This window comes from Oncorhynchus gorbuscha, linkage group LG13, assembly GCF_021184085.1.
Source record: "Oncorhynchus gorbuscha isolate QuinsamMale2020 ecotype Even-year linkage group LG13, OgorEven_v1.0, whole genome shotgun sequence".
Lineage (NCBI taxonomy): Eukaryota > Metazoa > Chordata > Actinopteri > Salmoniformes > Salmonidae > Oncorhynchus > Oncorhynchus gorbuscha.
Genome location: NC_060185.1, coordinates 25,960,857 through 25,979,619, shown reverse-complemented (window position 1 = coordinate 25,979,619; position 18,763 = coordinate 25,960,857). Strand labels below are relative to the sequence as shown.

Here is an 18,763-nt window from a genome sequence, read left to right as displayed (position 1 = left end):
AAATCAGTGAAGCAGAAATCAGAGCACAAGTCAGAATTGGGGCTAGCAACAGTAGTGACTGTAAGTCGCTTTGGATAAAAGCGTCTGCTAAATGGCATATAGTATAGTATAGTAGATGGGCCAGGGTGTAAGTGCACATTTCCAGATATTATCAGCAATAATACAATCAGGGCACGGCAGAGGACAGGGAGAGCTCTGCAGCGTTGATTTTTTTATGACATTTGAACGTGCATCAGATGGTAACAAGATCATATTGTACAGCAATTTCATCAGGTAACATGAATACAAAGCCGGCGAGAGGTGGTTAGAATAGGATGGGAGACCAAGAGTCTGAGTAACTAACAGAGACAGAGCCGCGAGTGTGGGAATAAACATTGTCTGTCCCATGGCCGGGTAAACAAGTAAGTTCATAGTCATCAAAGCATGCAGGAGTCATGGGACAAATAGCATAAAGCACAAGAAAAAAATAAAATGATATGGTGCTAGCTATTGTAAGTTCAAAGAGTCACTTGCACCAACAAGAACTTGAGTGTAACAATGCCTCAATGCCTGCCCTAAAATAAAAAAAGAAACGTCCCTTTTACAGGACTCTGTCTTTCAAAGAAAATTCATAAAAATTGGAGTGGGATCAATTTGGAGGAGGAGGTACCGTCATGGTCTGGGGCGGTGAGTCACAGCATCATCGGGCTGAGCTTGTTGTCATTGCAGGCAATCTCAACGCTGTGCGTTACAGGGAAGACATCCTCCTCCCTCATGTGGTACCCTTCCTGCAGGCTCATCCTGACATTACCCTCCAGTATGGCAATGCCACCAGCCATACTGCTCGTTCTGTGCATAATTTCCTGCAAGATAGGAATGTCAGTGTTCTGCCAGCAAAGAGCCCGGATCTCAATCCCATTGAGCACATCTGGGACCTGTTGGATTGGAGGGTGAGGGATAGGGCCATTCCCCCCCAGAAATGTCCGGGAACTTGCAGGTGCCTTGGTGGAAGAGTGTGGTAACATCTCACAGCAAGAACTGGCAAATCTGGTGCAATACATGAGGATATGCACTGCAGTACTTAATGCAGCTGGTGCACCCCCCCCTGTTCAGGGACACATTCAATTTCTGTTAGGAATATGTCTGTGGAACTTGTTCAGTTCATGCCTCAGTTGTTGAATCTTATGTTCACACAAATATTTACACGTTAAGTTTGCTGAAAATAAACAGTTGACAGTGAGAGGATTTTTTTTTTTTGCTGAGTTTGTAGTTATATAAAACCACAGACTCCCTTTCAGAGCAATCCATTTTCATGAATGCGGTGGTGTACCTACAACTGTCCGGTGAGTGTGTGTGTGTGAAGTCCTCACTCCATCCTCTTCAGTCGTCCTTCTGTAGCTCAGTTGGTAGAGCATGGCGCTTGTAATGCCAGGGTAGTGGGTTCGATCCCCCGGGACCACCCATACGTAGAATGTATGCACACATGATTGTAAGTCGCTTTGGATAAAAGCGTCTGCTAAATGGCATATGCATGTTTATCCTTGCCCTGTAAATGACTTGGGAGCTGACTCCTCATGCACAGAACCAGATGACAGTCAGTCAGGACTAAAAAAAGGCACCAACAGGTAAAATGTGTAGAAATAAATAAATTGTTTTCATGCGCATGGTTTGGCACAATACACCTAAAATCCTCTCAGTACGCAAACAGTCACAGAGGCACTTATCAGTACACCATACTCCAACTGTGAGCCAGGCAGTGTAGACACCTGAGGGGGAGGGGGAAAGAGAAATAGAGTTAGAGAGAAAGCGAGAGACCTTTTAGGAAGTGTTGGGGGAGCCAAATGTTAACTCTGTCCTCCCTGCAGACTCAGTATGGACAATCCACAATCATGTTTTATAATTATTTTATTTAGACAACCCAAATAAAAAGGCACATAAAAACATTGCGCATATGTTTACAATTATTCTTGACAGACATTTAAAAATGTAGGAATGTTACCTTTCTGCTAATCAGAAAGCCTAGTCTTTGTATATACAAAATTACCATTGTTAATGTTCTAATACAAAAAGATTTATAAAAAGGTTCTAGTTTTTTTCCCTTGCATGTGTCTATCATAACTAACATGTCCTCTGAACTAAATGGTTTTGTACAAAGATATACATTCAGCAGCCTTCACAGGACTCCAAGATCTCCCAATTCAGAGAAAGATTTGAGATCAGACCAACTTCACTTTTCCAAAATCAAAGGTTAAGACCAAAACAAATCATTGCATTTAACAAAATAAATGTAGTGTCATTGCAAAAAAATTAAAAGCATTTGGTTAAAAATAAATTGATGATGCATAAGAGTAATGGCCCTTTAAAAAAAACAGACCATTTTCTCAAATATGTTAACAGAATGTTACTTACAAAACACTTTATTCAGTGTTCATCATACTTCAAAAAAAAAATCACAACATTTCAATTTGGTTGAGGGGGCTGTCTAGCTCTTAGCCATCTGAACAGTTAAGGCTTCCTTCACAAAACAAGTCCATCACCATAGACATGACATCTGCGAAAGCGCAGGCAGCGCCATTGAGGCCATCTCCATTTTGAAATAGTCAACATTCTATTACTTCCATGACTTGGCCAACAAACTGAAAGGGCGCATACTGTCACGAAGAGTGTTGTTTGAACAGGTTTAAATCCAGGGTTGGCAATTTACTGCCAACTGCAGTTAAGGAATGTTTCCTCACAAGTTTAATTCATTGGCTGATCCCTCCTGATGACCTGGATGGAATTATGTGATGTGTTCCTTCCTTAACCCATTGGAAGTCCCACGTAGTTGACTACTTCAAATAGTCCTCATTGGTGCTTCCCATGCAAAAATGGGCTTTTGGGCACTAGTGTTGTCTAAGTCTATGTCCATCACATCTAGAAGAGGAAGCAGAAGTGTGGAATAGTGTTGTTGCAAAGTAGGTCAGGCACACTAGTTACAGCTACTGCGGAAGGACAACACACATACTTCAAAACTATTTTTTTTGTAGTGTTTTCTTTCAGTAAAAGTCACTAGCCTTCTAACGAGTTTTAAAAAACTAAATCCAAACTTGGACGAGCTCAGACATCCACATGCAACATCGATGGAAAAGGAATCCAAATGGCAACAAGACCACCCGCCATTCCATTCCAGCAATTCCCTTGGGGCACTGTGTTGGCATGCATACAATACTATCAAAGGCCTCAAACACCTTGCCGCTCCCAAGACCGACACAAGGAAGGCGAGGCCACAAGTCTCTAGAGTGTCCACCAGTGTAACGTTTGAATGCACCGCCTGTTCCTACCAAACCCATACAGCCTGATTTTTGGGCAATGTGTCGTGTCAGCTACACATGCTCTTTAAGAGAACCTGCCAATTGAGTGAGAGGCCTGTGTACTGAACGTAGGCCTAGGCAGAGCCAGTAGGCACGGCAAGGAAGCAGCCCTGTGACCCTTGACCTATAACCTTTGATTCTTCTAGAACATGTAGTGGATACAGCCTCTAGTCTCTGCTCCCACTCTCTTTCAGGGCACCTCAGGCTCCAGATGGCAGTTTTGGTTCTACAGTAATATAACAAAAGGACCTCAGGAGACAGAAAAACCTTAAACTAACCTTGGAAGTAAACTGCAAAAGTAGTCCATTGGACGGCCATATCGACAACGATAAAGTACTTGCAGCTCTGACCTGTGTTGAAAGATATCTACTTTTTTCTTTCTTTTCTGACAGGCAAAGACAAAATAATTGTGTGTTTTAATATTTACAATGAAAGGGTAAAAGGTCAAGGTTGTGTGTTAAACTTGATTTGATCCTTTTACTCATCAAAACATTGGGCAACACTCAGTAAGGTTCTTGAGTAGAAGTAAACACATAGGATCCTAAACTAGCAATCAAAAAGGGAGGGGGATAAAATGGCCCTATCAAAACCTCTCCCAACATAACTATATTCAAAAATGTTAAAAGGTGAACTTTGGGACCACTTTTTCAGCATAGTGTCTACTGTGCCACTAGGTGGCTCTGGTAGCCTCTACATTAACAGGGCTCTCAGCCAACACTAAACCTTTTGATCCTTGATAATACTGCTGTTTTCAGGACATTAACTTGGGGATATGCTTTCAGTGCCAGGCATTTCCTCCTTGTGTTCCTGTAACATTACCACTAATGTCCTCCGGCTACTTTGTGAATTCATATGACATACAACTTAGAACTACTTAAAAAAATAAAAATTATGTATAGGTTTACAGTATCCAGCAGTGAGAAGTGACCGTTTTCCAGAGATGTTCAGGACCTGGGAGAGCTCACATTATGTAGTCAAAGGCATTGGCCTAAGATATAACTGTGGTGCCTAAAAATTATCCAGAAAAAAAAAAAATCACCCTCCCGCAAAATGGTAGCCTTTGTCCCTTTTGTTGTACTGAACTCCTTACAATTATTACAACTATTAAATACTGATTAGCAGGCTATAATAACAAAGGAAAACAAATATAAAAACCATCTGCTCTGTAAGAGAGCATTTAAAAGACATTAATACCAGCAATACATTTGTGTTACAGTTTCATTCCAATGCCAAATGTGCAGGTATGTTGACGCAAGAGGCGAGGCATAACCCGTTTGTTTACGTCAGGCTTCCACTTGGTGCATCATTCAAAAGCTCCATTTCCCCTTTTGAGACTTCACATGCCTTCCAGGACTGTCCTCCTACCGGCGGTTAAATGAAATAAAATGCACCAGCATCTACAGGGGCTGGCCAGTCCACCTCTCATCATGCTGCATTCACTGCTGCAGCAACTGCAGCCAGACAGACGGGTACAGCGTCCAGCTAGCCCCCCATACTACAACATCATCTATAGTACTCCTGGTAAGGAGGAAGGTCTGCTAAAGCAAGGGAGGAAGTGGTGGTGGTTTGGGGGTAGAAGGAGAGAGATGGGAGGGGTTGATAAAGAGATGCTAACCAGGGGCCAGGGAAGGGGTTACTACCAGGGAGGGGAGGAAGGCAGGACCTGGGAGAGAAAAGGCATGCTATCCATGGGCCGCATGGCGATGTTAAGCGGCCCGGTTATATTCATGGGCATCCCAGAGGTGATGGCCACAGGGTGGGCTATATTCATGGGCCCGGTGATGGTCACTGGGTGCTGCAAGTTGATTGGAGAGGTGATGTTGACCGTGCTGGTGGTGATGTTCATCTGGGCAGCGATGGTCACCGGGTTGCTGGCGTTGCTGCGGTTCATCGCAGAGGTGATGGCGGCAGAGTTGGTGACAGGTGTTGCCGAGCCAGAGTTGTGCACGGTGTTGGAGTCTGAGGAAAGACAAGAGGGCGGGAAGGAGCGAAATAAAGAGAATGAGCTGGATGATCGGTCCTTACAAACCATTTAGGATAACCCCAAGCTCCACAGGGTTAGAGGGGCTGAGGTTGGAGTCACTGCAGCAGTCACACACACTAAAATGATTAGACATGAAAAAACAAAATGGTAGGATTCTTATGAACCTACCTTGAAAACGAGAGATGTCCATAAGGACTTGGAACGAGTTATTTAAGATCTCTCCTACCGTCAACTCACCTGAGGGGGCAATTCAAAAAGCAGGATCAATGTGCTAGCCAGCTAACTTTCAGAGAATATTCAGAAACACTTTATTTCATACTATAGTCAACTTGAAATGGTATGGTATAATTACCTCAATACCTTCAACAACCCATATTCCACTTAAACCTGCCGAGTTGTAATTTAAGGTTTATCAAAGTTATTTGGCTAGCTAACTTATTGATCCAGCTTAATGAAATAAAACCCTGTTACCTGAATAACCATAACACACAAAAACACACAAGCATCTGCAACGACTTGGTTGGAAAACCACTACAGCTACACACGCTAGGCTAGAAAACAGATCTGTAGTGGAAAATGGGCCACGTCAATGCATAAGTAAGAATATACAGCTACAAATTTGGAGGGGTTGGGATCGGGATGGGTTTCAGCTTTAGTTACTAGATTACCTTTTCGTATCCCTGAGTGGTGGTTCCACTGCCAGTCACTTAGCCCTATTCAGAGATACAGACAGATAGTGGTTACATTTATTGACAGGACTGATTGGGACAGGGCATCATTTGGGCCTGAGTGCCAGGGGTGGCAGCAGCGCATAGGGGTTTACAGGTCATTGGGTTAGATACACGAATGGTCTTCTACCAAGTACTAAAATGTTTATAGCGTGTCGTAGCTGGTGGGAACAAAAATGTGATTTGTTGTATCATATGCATACCCATTGTATAAAATGACAAGGGTTTGCTGAACAATAGCCCTTGCTATTTTAGAGTGATCAATCCCATGAAAAATGCGTCAGAGCGATCTTATTCTTCCAAACTGGACCTTAACACCAATAAGTGAGTGGAAGTTTGACAAACCAATGACAGAGCAGACGTCATGAACCTCAATTTCAAGAGCTGACAGAAACAAGATACCCACTGAGTTTGAAAACCGCACACAGGCCCATCAACACTTAATGAGAGGATATTGAATTATTTGTTTGAACGGATCGTATATCGCATTTGAATGACTTGTGTTGCTGCACTACTTTGCTGTGTGCGTCAAATGAATTGAACGTGCAAAGCCCTTTAAATTTAGACCGTCTCCTAAAAGATTCCTTGCTACAGGCTATCCATTTCTGTCAGCAGAGATACTTGTCAACACCACCACACATGTGCAAACAACAAACAAACCAGACTGGGCTGGCCTGAAGGTGAGCCCCAGCACACTGACATGATCATGATATCAATTAATGAATGAGTGGTAACGACACAGTCCTTGTCAGTTGTGGACTGTTGTGCAGTACATTTGAATCTGTAATCTGGTGCTGCTCTGAAGGAGATGAATGTCCATGAAAACAGCCAAGATAAATATGGCATTTTCCTAAACATTCTTTATCCTGACCCAAATATATATTGGAATCAAATACAGTCGGACATGAGTCACTTCCCACTCTTATGATTTTGTGACTGGAAAAAAAATCTGAAATCTGATGACAACTTCAGAAACCTGGGGTGTATTCATTACGGAAACCTTTTAAGAACCAAACAGATAAAAACAAGAGTTTCTATTGGACAAATTCAGGTAGGTCCCTCCACATTTCATTCTGCTTGCTTCCATTTAGGAAAAGTGTAGCAACAGAATCGGAATGATTACACCCCGCATGACAAACCTGACAAAGTGCTTTCCTATTGTGTATAGTACAGCACTGAACAACAAGGCCTGGGGTGCTTTCAGCATAAAGATGGAGACGGAATAAGTACCTAAATGATTTTTAAGAATAAAAATATGATTTAATACCTAGGTCTGGAGGACCCCAGGCTAGGTGTGGCTTGGGGGAGGGAGTGGTGGAGGCTGCCTGGCATACCTTTATTACAGGGGTTGTTGAAGCTGGCCTGGCCGTGGGTCTGGAGGACCCCAGGCTAGGTGTGGCGTAGGGGAGGGAGTGGTGGAGGCTGCCTGGCATAACTTTATTACAGGGGTTGTTGAAGCTGGCCTGGCCGTGGGTCTGGAGGACCCCAGGCTAGGTGTGGCGTAGGGGAGGGAGTGGTGGAGGCTGCCTGGCATACCTTTATTACAGGGGTTGTTGAAGCTGGCCTGGCCGTGGGTCTGGAGGACCCCAGGCTAGGTGTGGCGTAGGGGAGGGAGTGGTGGAGGCTGCCTGGCATACCTTTATTACAGGGGTTGTTGAAGCTGGCCTGGCCGTGGGTCTTGAGGTGGCTGGTAATGTAGGCAGCGCTCAGCATCTTGCCACAGATGTTGCAGGTCACCTTGCCCTCGTGTCGGATCATGTGGGAGCGCAGGCGGTCTTTGGTGGCGAAAGCAGAGGTGCAGGCCTGGGGAGGTATACAGGGACATTGAGGGGGATATTAGGGGAGACAATCTCAATCAGTCTGTGTACACAGTCTGCATCCTGAAGACTCAGGGGAGATTCAATATTGTATACTAATTTACAATTGGGAGATCGCATACTAATCATTTCCTTAATCCAACAAACCAGGAGTAAATAGGAGCGTGAACATAAACAGGGAAGGGGGCGTCCCGGAGGAGGATGCCTGGCTCCTTACCGTTACTTGGCATTTGAAGGGTCTCTCTGATGAATGAACATGCTTCACATGACAGCTTAGATGGTCAGGCCTGCAGGGGGAGAGAGGACACAGAAGAGCACAGGCACTTTAAAACCTGGTATAGTAGCTACAATACAGGTAACAGCTTTATAACTCACTCCATACATTGACAGTAGCTGCACACACTACTACACCGTTGACACGTGATTAAATTAACAAATGGGCCGACAAAAGGTTGCATGCAAATGACAAATTCTCTGAACCCACTGCCATTTCTTAATAATTAAATTATGTAAATTGTATCGAAGGCTATTACTGCGGATGTTTTATGTAATGAATGTTAGTCCCATGGCGGCCCATATTTGACCCATGGGACACAAGCATTCCTTCTCCCAAAGTAATAAAAGCGTCTGCTAAATGGCATATATTATTATTTATTATTATTAATAATCTATGTTCTTGCAACAAAACCAGAGTTATTCAGTTGAGCCCCACCAAAAATAAATTACCAGAGAAGGATGGAATTTTGTCACTTCAAAATCTAGCTGGAACTCTATCCAACAACATGACAGAAAATCATACCTGTTCTACAATATACCCCCGAAGAAGACAATGATGTGGCAACCACAGCTGTGTCTCTCAGTTCTCCTCCTCTGCCCCAACTAAGCCGCACTAGTGAAATGTTGCTACTGGACAAACGCAGCCAGAGAATTCCCCTCAAACAAAAGAGGAGAGTGTGGCTTGAAAAAGTCTCGAAGGAGGCGGTTTCTCACTAGCAGGCTTTTTGTGATGGCTAGCAGGAGTCCAATCCCATCTCCTCAGGAGTGCAGTGGAGCTGAAAAGCTCATATCTCCCCTCCAACAACGCTCCTTCGTTTAAGAGGGGAATAGCCTTTTTCAGAACTGCCAAACGTGAAAATGAACATGCACCTCTCGCCGCACAAGAGTAAGATGTTACTTTGCAAGTCATTAGATATGATACAATATCCTTCCTTCCCTAGTTGCTAATAATTTAGCTCAGAAACAAAACTATGTTGACGGACAACTTAATGGATGTCTGAAGGAGTTGGGGTGAGGAGACATGTGCTCTCCAATATTGGAAAGGGCAAAAAGGAGAGGTGCTAAATTGGTGATTAGAAATCAGACCCGTCAATGAGTCAGAACACTACCATTGGCCTTGGGAGCTGCAGGAGTGACACTGGAGACCCAGGACCATCTCTTCTGGTACCGTCTGGCCCCTGCAGTAGTCTCCCTGTCCCGTGCTGACATCCCTGAGAGGGGGGACACGAGGGACTGCTGTGACGCACGTAAAGCTCCAGATACTGTTTAAATGCACACAGTGCCCCACCATGTATGTCATGAGCCAGTACTAGGGTCTAAACGGAAGCTGCGTGGGGCATCAGTAATAATGGCCAAGCTTCATAAAGCTACACACAAACAAGAAGTGGTCCAGAACAACCATTAAAGGACAAGGTCTCAGAGATACCATATAAATAGGCCTTCCGGTATGTGAATTTAGGCATTGAAATGATACTCTACTTATTGTTCTTTGCTTGGGGAATTTCATTCAAAGTGGAAATTGTACATAATGCACATAGCCAGAAGGTGTATTAAAGCATCATAGCAGAAACATCCGTATGCAAAGCACTGGTCCTAACAGCCTATCAATTGAGAGGGTTTAACCAGTCCAATTCAACTCAATTACATTCCAACACGTGGGGATTTCCAACATTACAAGTCATCACACCTTCAAATTATTTGGCTACTGTCAACTGAATATCAATTAAGTGGAATGTTTTTACCCAACCAAGCCCACCATGTACTTGTATGCCATCATCCATATCATATTCGTCTAGGGCTGCATCTAACATAGTTAGACTTCAGCAGGTGCAGACCAACAAAACAATCTGCCCAATTGTAAAAACAAAAATAAAGGCATAACGGGCTACAGTCATATCCTGTACATAAATGAAACAGATTCTGAATAAAGACGACTTTTGGAAAGTTGTAATATTGCCCTCTTGCTTTTCAACCCCACAATAAGGAAATATATTAGAAATGGAGAGGGGAATCACCTTCAGTGCAGTGGTAATGGTAAGAAATGTGTGAAATTCCAACTAACCTCACACAATAAATTCACTCTCAGAATGCATTGACAATTACAACATCATGTGCTCTGGACAATAACATTATGGACTACTCAGCATTTCGTAAGTGGACAAGAAAAGGGAAACTTGAGTAAGTTTAACTGTGCCACGCACCTGGAGAAGCCCTTCCCACAGACAGAGCAGATGTAAGGTTTGTGAACGCCCCCGTCGTGTGAGCGCACGTGGTAGGTCATGCGGTCCTTCCTCTTGAAGCGCTGCTGGCAGATGGGACACTCGAAGGGCTTCTCGTCCGAGTGGGACAGCTTGTGACGATTCAGGTGGTAGACGTCACGGAAGGCCTTGCCACACATCTCACAGCCGTGGTTCTTCTTCACTGGCTTGGCAGGCTTCTTGGGCTGGCTCTGCTGCTGATGCTGCTGATGTTGATGCTGCTGGGGCACCATGGTGGGAGACATGATGCTGGAGCCCGTGGAGGCCGAGGTGGTTGCTGTGGTGAGGATGCCAGCGATGGTGGATATGTAAGAGGGCTGGCCGCCGCTGTTCTCGCGCTGCGGCACTGTGGAGATCATGGGCACCATCGTGGGCGCTGTCTGTGTCTTCTTGGGACGGGACACCATCTTGACGCCAGTGTGGCAGGACTCGTGCCGTCTGAGATGGTAACTGTCCCGGAAGGCTTTGTTGCAGTAGCCGCAGATGAACGGTGTTTTGGACTTCGGCTCTTTCTTCACCACTGCAACGGGACCACCGCCGCCTCCTCCCCCCGTCCCGCTGGCTACATTGTCCTTGAGGAGCTCAGCGACGCTGACTGGGGGCTTCTGGTCCAAGAGGATGGGCATCACAGGCTTCTGGTCCACAGGCTCTGGTCCTCCTGACTGGAGGAGAGGCAGCAAGCTGTTCTGGGCCACCTGGTGCTGGTGATGCAGGGCTTCATTGGCCTGCTAGAAGGACAACACAAAGACAGCCATGCAGAAGCACATCAGTACACAGTCTAGACAGTCCCACACCCTTAAAGCTACTACAGCAGAGGGGGGGGAGAAGGAGGACTGCTCGAGAGCTGAAACGGACAGCCTTGTCAGCAGAACTATCACTGTTTCCAAGATGTGCTTACAATTGTAATTAGTGATGGGGACGAAAGTAAAAACAGAAAGCAACAGGACTTCCCATTTCTCCAAAAGGACTGAGCAGAGTATGACAACTTTATCCCCTAGGGTCTGTCTGTTATATCTGGAGTATTTCTCCTGTCTTATCCTGTGTGTCCTGTGTGAATTTAAGTATGCTCCCTCTAATTCACTCTCTGAGCTCTAGGACCTTGCCTCAGGAGTACCCGGTCTTCCTTGCTGTCCCCAGTCCATCTGGTCATGCTGCTGCACCAGTTTCAACTGTTCTGCCTGCGGCTATGGAACCCTGACCTGCTACCTTGTCCCGGACCTGCTGTCTAACTCTGAATGCTGGGCTATGAAAAGCAAACTGACTTGTTGCACCCTCTACAACCACTGATGATGATGATTAGACCATGCTGGTCATCTATGAATGTTTGAACATATTGAGGAACAATCTGGCTTTATATGGCCATGTACGCTTATAAACTCCACCCGCCACAGCCATACAAGGACTGGCCACCCCTCAGAGCCTGGTTCCCATCTAGGTTTCTTCCTAGGTTCCTGACTTTCTAGGGAGTCTTCACTAGTCACCGTGCTTCTACATCTGCATTGCTTGCCGTTTGGGGTTTTAGACTGGGTTTCTGTATAGCACTTTGTGACATCTGCTGATGTAAAAATGGCTTTATAAATACATTTGATTGATTAAAACAGAGGAACAGCCATTAATTTCTCAGAAATAGAGAGTCATTTCCAGGCCAGGCATCTGAGCCCCTCAGAAAAAACAAGTGCGCAGCCTTGATGAATGTGGCAAGAGACAAGGGGACAAGGGTCAGGAGACAAGGGTTATTAGGGGAGAGAAGGGTTAAGAGGCAGCTGTTGCAGGTTCCATATAAACTATAAAGAACAAAAAGATAAAAATGCAACAATTTCAACAATTTTACTGAGTTAGAGTTCATATAAAGGGAATCAGTCAATTGAAATAAATTAATTAGGCCCTAATCTATGGATTTCACGACTGGGCAGGGGCCCTGCCATAGGTGTGCCTGGATGAGTTGTAATCGTTTCAGACGATCCCGCAGGTGAAGAAGACGGATGTGGAGGTGCTGGGCTGGCGTGGTTACATGTGGTCTGCGGTTGTGAGGCCGGTTGGCCATACTGCCAAATTTTCTAAAACAATGTTGGAGGCAGTTTGTGGTAGAGAAATTAACATTCAAATATCTGGCTACAGCTCTGGTGTACAGTCCTGCAGTCAGCATGCCAATTGCACACTCCCTCAACTTGAGACATCTGTGGCATTAATGTGATAGAACTGTACATTTTACTGTGGCCTTTTATTGTCCCCAGCACAAGGTCCACGTGTGTAATGATCATGCCGTTTAATCAGCTTCTTGATGTCACACCTTTCAGGAGGATCGATTATCTTGGCAAAGAAAAAATACTAACAGCGATGAAAACAGAATTGTGCACAAAATTTAAGAGAAATTGTTTTTTTGTGCACATGGAACATTTCTGGGATCTTTCATTTCAGCTCATGAAACATGGGACCAACACTTTACATGTTGTGTTTATATTTTTGTTCAGTATAATAAAGAAACAGAAACTGCAATTTGAGCACAGAGGGTGAAGTAAAGTCAGTTGTGTCATGCCAGAACATGAACAATATACAGTAAACATACAATGAAGCAACAGGTTAATTTCCCTTTGTAGACTTAAGTATCTTGACCTTTCCCACAAACTCTTCAGTTTTTTGAACTATGATGACTAAATATGGCATTGTACACCCAAAGTATTCAAGTGCCGCAACTCGAGATCTGCTCAAATGAGTCCTTCAGAGATGAACACACAGAGCTCCCTGCCACTCAATCTAAATCTGTTGCATGTAAGGTGATCTCCTGTGGTGAATGAGCCGATTAGTTCTCTCTACTGGCAGAACATCTAGCATGGGACAACCTGCATGTTAGTCAACAATACCTAACCCCAACACAACTGAATATGACGCCAGACTGAGGAGCCGGACTTGGCACCACAAGGAACCTTTGGATACTCACAAAACTACATTATATTGACAAAAATGGTGCCCTCGGTAAACAAATATTGTCCAGAACGGTTGCTTTGACAATTGGTCAAAGTTCAGGTAGTTTCTCATCTACATCAACATTTCCTCCCATGGTCTGCCTCCTGAACACGGTATCCATCTGCAACGATGGGCAACTGGTCCCTTCACTATTCAGTGTCGTTTTGAATGGTGGTAACAGAACCTATCAATGCTAACTGTTTGAAATTAAACTTCTGTCGTGTCTCAGGACATGTTGTAATAGCTGCTTACACATCTGCTATAAATATCCCCTTTGGAGCAATTTCACACCACTTTCAAGTGGCTCTGTGGGCGCAGGCTGGTTGAGGCGTCATACTCTCAAACTCACATTCATCACACAGGCTCATATAACCTACTACAACCAGTCATTAAAACCTAACATTTAAATATTTCCTTTAAAAACACACTAAATTAGTAAATTATTCCATTATGACCTCCTAATAATCATACAAAATGCTGCTGATTGTCTATTGTTTTGCAGTGGTTGAAAAAAAATGTGTAGTAGTGTAACAAAAACTGATAAGGTAGCAAAAAAATGACCCAACACTGGTAGCTAATAGAGCAGTGTACAGAGGACAGCTGCAGCTGCTGGCATTGTCCAATTGGTCACGGCAGGCCCCAAAGAATGGGTGGGGGGGGCAGGGGGTTTATGAATATTTTTGGTTGGTGTGCGAATAGAGTTTCACATTGTAACCAGCAACCTTACAACGGGCCGACCAAAGACACCCCGATTGAGACGATCTTGTTATTTTCCGTAATCACCATAGGGCAAGGTTAAAGAGCTGACCCCTGGGCTTTCAGGTTCAGCCAAGCATCCCAATACGGTCAGCCAGGCAGGCAGGGGATGGTTGTCTGGGCTGGGGGAGTCTGAAAAAAATCCCAAATTGTGTTCCTTTTTCTTTATGCTCTTTTGTGGAGCCGTAGAAGACACAAATCCGAGCAGTGATGCACTTACGGCCCTCAGGGGGGCCTTTGTAACACCAGTCCTGCCTGATTTGGGGATTCTGTTCAGCTGGCGGACGCTGCAGACTGCTTAGTGAGTTACCATAGGCAGCCGTGCTTTGGGGAATGGGAGAAAAACATGGTTCAGTCACAGGGTGTTATGTCCCCTTTTTGTCCTCTGTCCACACTTTAGTTGGATCCAGACTGGAATTCTTACCACCATTAGCATTTCTTCTAGCTGTGTGTGTGTGTATGTGTGAGAGAGACAGAAAAGTGCTCAGACCAAGACACACAGACGCATAGGGAGCTGCAGCCTGCTGTGCCTTCACGCTGCTCTGATGATTTTGATACAAATCCACTCTGAAGGCTGAGGTCATTCCCAGATAAATAGTGTTGAAACAGAGTGGGGTGTGGATAATAAAACTACAACAAATAAAAATCAGCCTGTTCTGTTGTTCAGTCAGTCAGGGATGTGGAGGCAGGGCTTTACAATGGAGGAGAATCTCATTCACCACAATGTTAATCTGTTTAGATATCAGACAATGAGGCCCCAAGGCAGCAGCTTGCCATTTGCTCAGACAAGTGCCCAAATTATTTTATGATCCTAAAAACAACAGTAATAGTTCAAATATATTGGTATTGCTTTTGTTCTCAAAAAACTTGATAAACACACTCAATGTCTGGCACCAACCTGCATGAGGGAAGCAACAAGATCCGATTGTTAACCCTGAAACCAGGACTAAGATCCTGACTTCACACTATGCTCCATCTATGTTTCGAGGGCTGGGTGGGGGTCATGTCATGTGCAGAAAACCTGTGAAAAGGGAAGTTGGGGGATTTACAGGGACATTTTACTGTGGAGAACATTAACTTACTCTGATCCCTGTGTAGTAGTCCCTACGTGGATTCCCTGGAACCATGGGACCTACAGAAGACTAATACAAAAGAAAAGGAAAATACTGGGCTTGTTAATAAAATGTTAGCATTAACAGTAAAACAAAACCCTATTACGTATCGTCTTAAAGGAATCATAAAAATGTAGGTTTGTCCTAAAAATCGGGAGAAAAGAAATGACTAATTTTCATCTGATTCAGGATTACGAGAATACTATTGAGAGCTGCATAGCTTGACACCAACCCCCCCCCCCCACAACCTCTGATGCCTACAGAACAATAACAAGTGACGCACAGCCTCATTAGACGCTTCATCAAATCGAGCAAATCAAACGGCGCCTCCAAGTAACTACTTAGTTTTCATTTTCCTCCACTGCTCCATCACACCAGCTTCAGGTATTTGTGCCTTGTTAGACACAAAATAAAACCATTATCATGGGTCCCTGGCTCGCGGCAATTAACTGGCAACAGCTGCAACTCTCAAGAGCTGAGGGAACAGAACTAAATAGGCCTACCACTATGGCTGCAATATGATTATGTGGAGTAGGTAGGGGGGGGGAGTGGAAACTTGGTTTGAAAACGTACATTTTAATATAATATAAAAAATAATAATAAATGCCATTTAGCAGACGCTTTTATCCAAAGCGACTTACAGTCATGTGTGCATACATTCTACGTATGGGTGGTCCCGGGGATCGAACCCACTACCCTGGCGTTACAAGCGCCATGCTCTACCAACTGAGCTACAGAAGGACCCCATTTCAACACTGATGTTCACATTTGACCTGGGATGGGGAGTAGAACACTACATAGTAAGCCATTTGAGAGGATGTGTGAAGCTTACGGGTCAAGTGTCCAATTCATTTAATAATTTAACCGACACTGCATTTTGTTATGCATCTTAGGTTGTCACATAGGACAGTAAAAAAAGGTACATGTCCACTAGGAGAAATAGCCTGTTCCCCTTATGCTAATGACACATTCAAGGAAAACAGAAAAGGGTCTTAAATTATGACTGATTTGCTTTCCCATACCCAGACAGAGGATGGTTCAAATATCTACACTAGCGTAGATACTCTGGATTCTCAAATGCAATCCCTCAGGTGTGATGGAAAGACATGTATTTTTAAGCTCTAGCAGACACGTGACTGCCGGTGGACGAATTCTGAATGGTTACATAATGTCTACAATCTATGAATGTAGTGTACCTGCCAAGTTGACGGCTTTCGCGGTTACTACCTTAAATAAGTCTTGTTTTTTATTTATTCTTGACTGCTGCCCTATTTACCTAGTTCAGGGTTTCCCCAAACTCGGTCCTCAGGTCCCCAAGGAGTGTACGTTTTGGTTTTTGCCCTAGCACGACACAGTTGATTCAAATAATCATCAAGCTTTGATCATTTTAATCATCTGTGTAGAATTAGGGCAAAAACCAAGATGAAGGACATAGTTTAGGAAACACTGGGCACATGAATAATGTTTACATACCGTTTTACCGACTTCATATGCATATAGTGTATTCTAGTCAAGGCTCATCCTATACAACTACTGCTGTACACCTTTTCTATTCATATACTGTCCATACACAAACCATCATATATTATATTCAAGACAATGACATTTCTCGTCCTGATATTTATTAATTGCTTAATTTTTGTGTTTATTGTTAGGTATTACTGCACTGTTGGGAGATATAAACAAGCATTTCACTGCACCTGGGATAACATCTGCTAAATATGGGCAAGTGACCAATTAAGTTATTGGACGTTTTACATCGTTACAAGCACACATCAGTAAAATTCTAAAAACTCCTAAATAATCGTGATCATGTGGTTACTTATTAAAAAGGGTAAAAATAACTAGTTTGGATTTCAATATTTCCGAATACAATGGCAATTGATGACCATCCCTAGATTTGCAATTTACATCGCACTAAAGTCAAACAACCAAGGACGTGAATATCCTCTGCAAGCTGCCAAATAGAAATTTCAGACATAGGGGGGTTTCAAATGATCAGTAGTGCAAGAATTATCTAGCAGCTTACTGCATAGTCTGAATTCTTTCTCCAACCCGCGGTTACATATTTTGGGACGAGGAAAACGGGGGAAAGTTAAGAATCAGAAGTGAGGGGTCCCTCCTCTACATCCTCGTGCCCAGAATGTAAAGGAATGCGATTGGCTAACGGTAGACATTTATTCAAATTGCATCAAAACTAGTAAACAAAAACCACTGATTGCGAAAATGTATTCGTTGGTTAGCATGGCTCGCCGCTTGAGTGAAGGTGGGGATTGTTCTCGTTCTTTACGAGGCTAGCTTACAGCGGGCTAGCTTTCTAACTAACCAACGCGCGGCCATGGTCACTTTGCTTGCTTCTTATATTTAGCTAATTGGGGGACAATCCGATTTATAAACATGCACTGGCGGACTTGACCAAACATCTGTCGAAACACAAATTTTCTACAAAAAAATGGGGGAGACCGACCAGATTTCCCCCCTCTCGAGCGTCATCCATACTTCACAGCTGGAAGTCTAGGCTTGATGTCGCGAGCTAGCTCGCTAACGTTAGCTCGTTTAGCGGATTGGGCTAGCCAATATTAGCTAGCTAGCTACCGTTGTTTTGCTTGAATAACAATTAGAAATCAACGTTTAAATTCACTAGGGGCAACGATGCATTAGGTATGTAGTAACATTTAGATGTAGTTAATCAAATTTACCACTCATACGTGACACTTACCTGGAATAAAAATGTACTCCAGCTCGGTTCCATTGCAACACTTAAAATCTGCAGGAAACCTAGAAGGAATCTATAACAAAGCAGCTAAACATGGCAGCTCCTACAACTTCCTGTAACGCTACGGGCTGAACCATTTCCAGTTTACTTTTATGGGACGTTAGAGATTTTTCAGAAATCAAGATATTGTAAATTGCCTTGTATTAACATAGTATTCATATAAAACATTTTTCTAATATATATGTATTGCAAAATGACTGAATGGCATATGATGTGGCGTGTCAAACAGTAAAATATGTACTACATGGAATGTGGCCCCCCATTTGTCGAGCTTAACTAGTCCATTAGAGCGCCTTCAAGAGATAACATAAAATTACATCATTTTCAGTATGCCATCGTCAAAGATGGTTACTGATTGTGCCCATATATATCAATCATTACATTATGCTTCAACACAAACAGTAGGTAAAAAGAAATATGTTGTTTCTATTCAGTTTAGCTACTATTTGTCAACCCCTTCAAATAACATTTTAAGAAATTCTTTCAAAATTGGTTGGGATTGGAAAATATTTACATCAACACAGAATTGCATAACACAACTAGGGAACAACATATGCATAACATGCATTTATATGATTTTACAGATTTAAAAAAAAATGTGCTCAGCACCTACCATTTGTCCTTTATCTGATGGGGGCACAATGGTCTAAGGCACTTCACCTCAGTGCTTGAGGTGTCACTACAGACCCTGGTTCGATCCTGGGCTGTATCACAAACAGCTGTGATTGGGCGTCCCATAGGGCTGCACACAATTGGCCCAGCG

General features: G+C 43.6%; 1 protein-coding gene across 7 annotated transcripts; it reads right to left on the bottom strand.

Moving 5' to 3' along the window:
• Positions 1-1,866: 1,866 nt before the first annotated feature.
• Positions 1,867-18,056, bottom strand: LOC123992630 (vascular endothelial zinc finger 1-like). Of its 7 annotated transcripts, XM_046293925.1 has the most exons (9): positions 17,944-18,043; positions 15,195-15,254; positions 10,336-11,120; positions 9,244-9,345; positions 8,076-8,145; positions 7,679-7,844; positions 5,982-6,026; positions 5,482-5,550; positions 1,867-5,288 (listed from the first exon to the last, which is right to left on the bottom strand). In XM_046293925.1, exons 1-9 carry the CDS (start codon positions 17,974-17,976, stop codon positions 4,966-4,968), a joined length of 1,653 nt encoding a protein of 550 aa, XP_046149881.1. In that variant the 5' UTR covers positions 17,977-18,043; the 3' UTR covers positions 1,867-4,965. The 7 variants fall into 7 exon arrangements, with proteins under 7 accessions (XP_046149881.1, XP_046149882.1, XP_046149883.1 ...); XM_046293926.1 differs by lacking the exon at positions 15,195-15,254 and having other exon boundaries at positions 17,944-18,056; XM_046293927.1 differs by lacking the exon at positions 5,482-5,550.
• Positions 18,057-18,763: the final 707 nt, after the last annotated feature.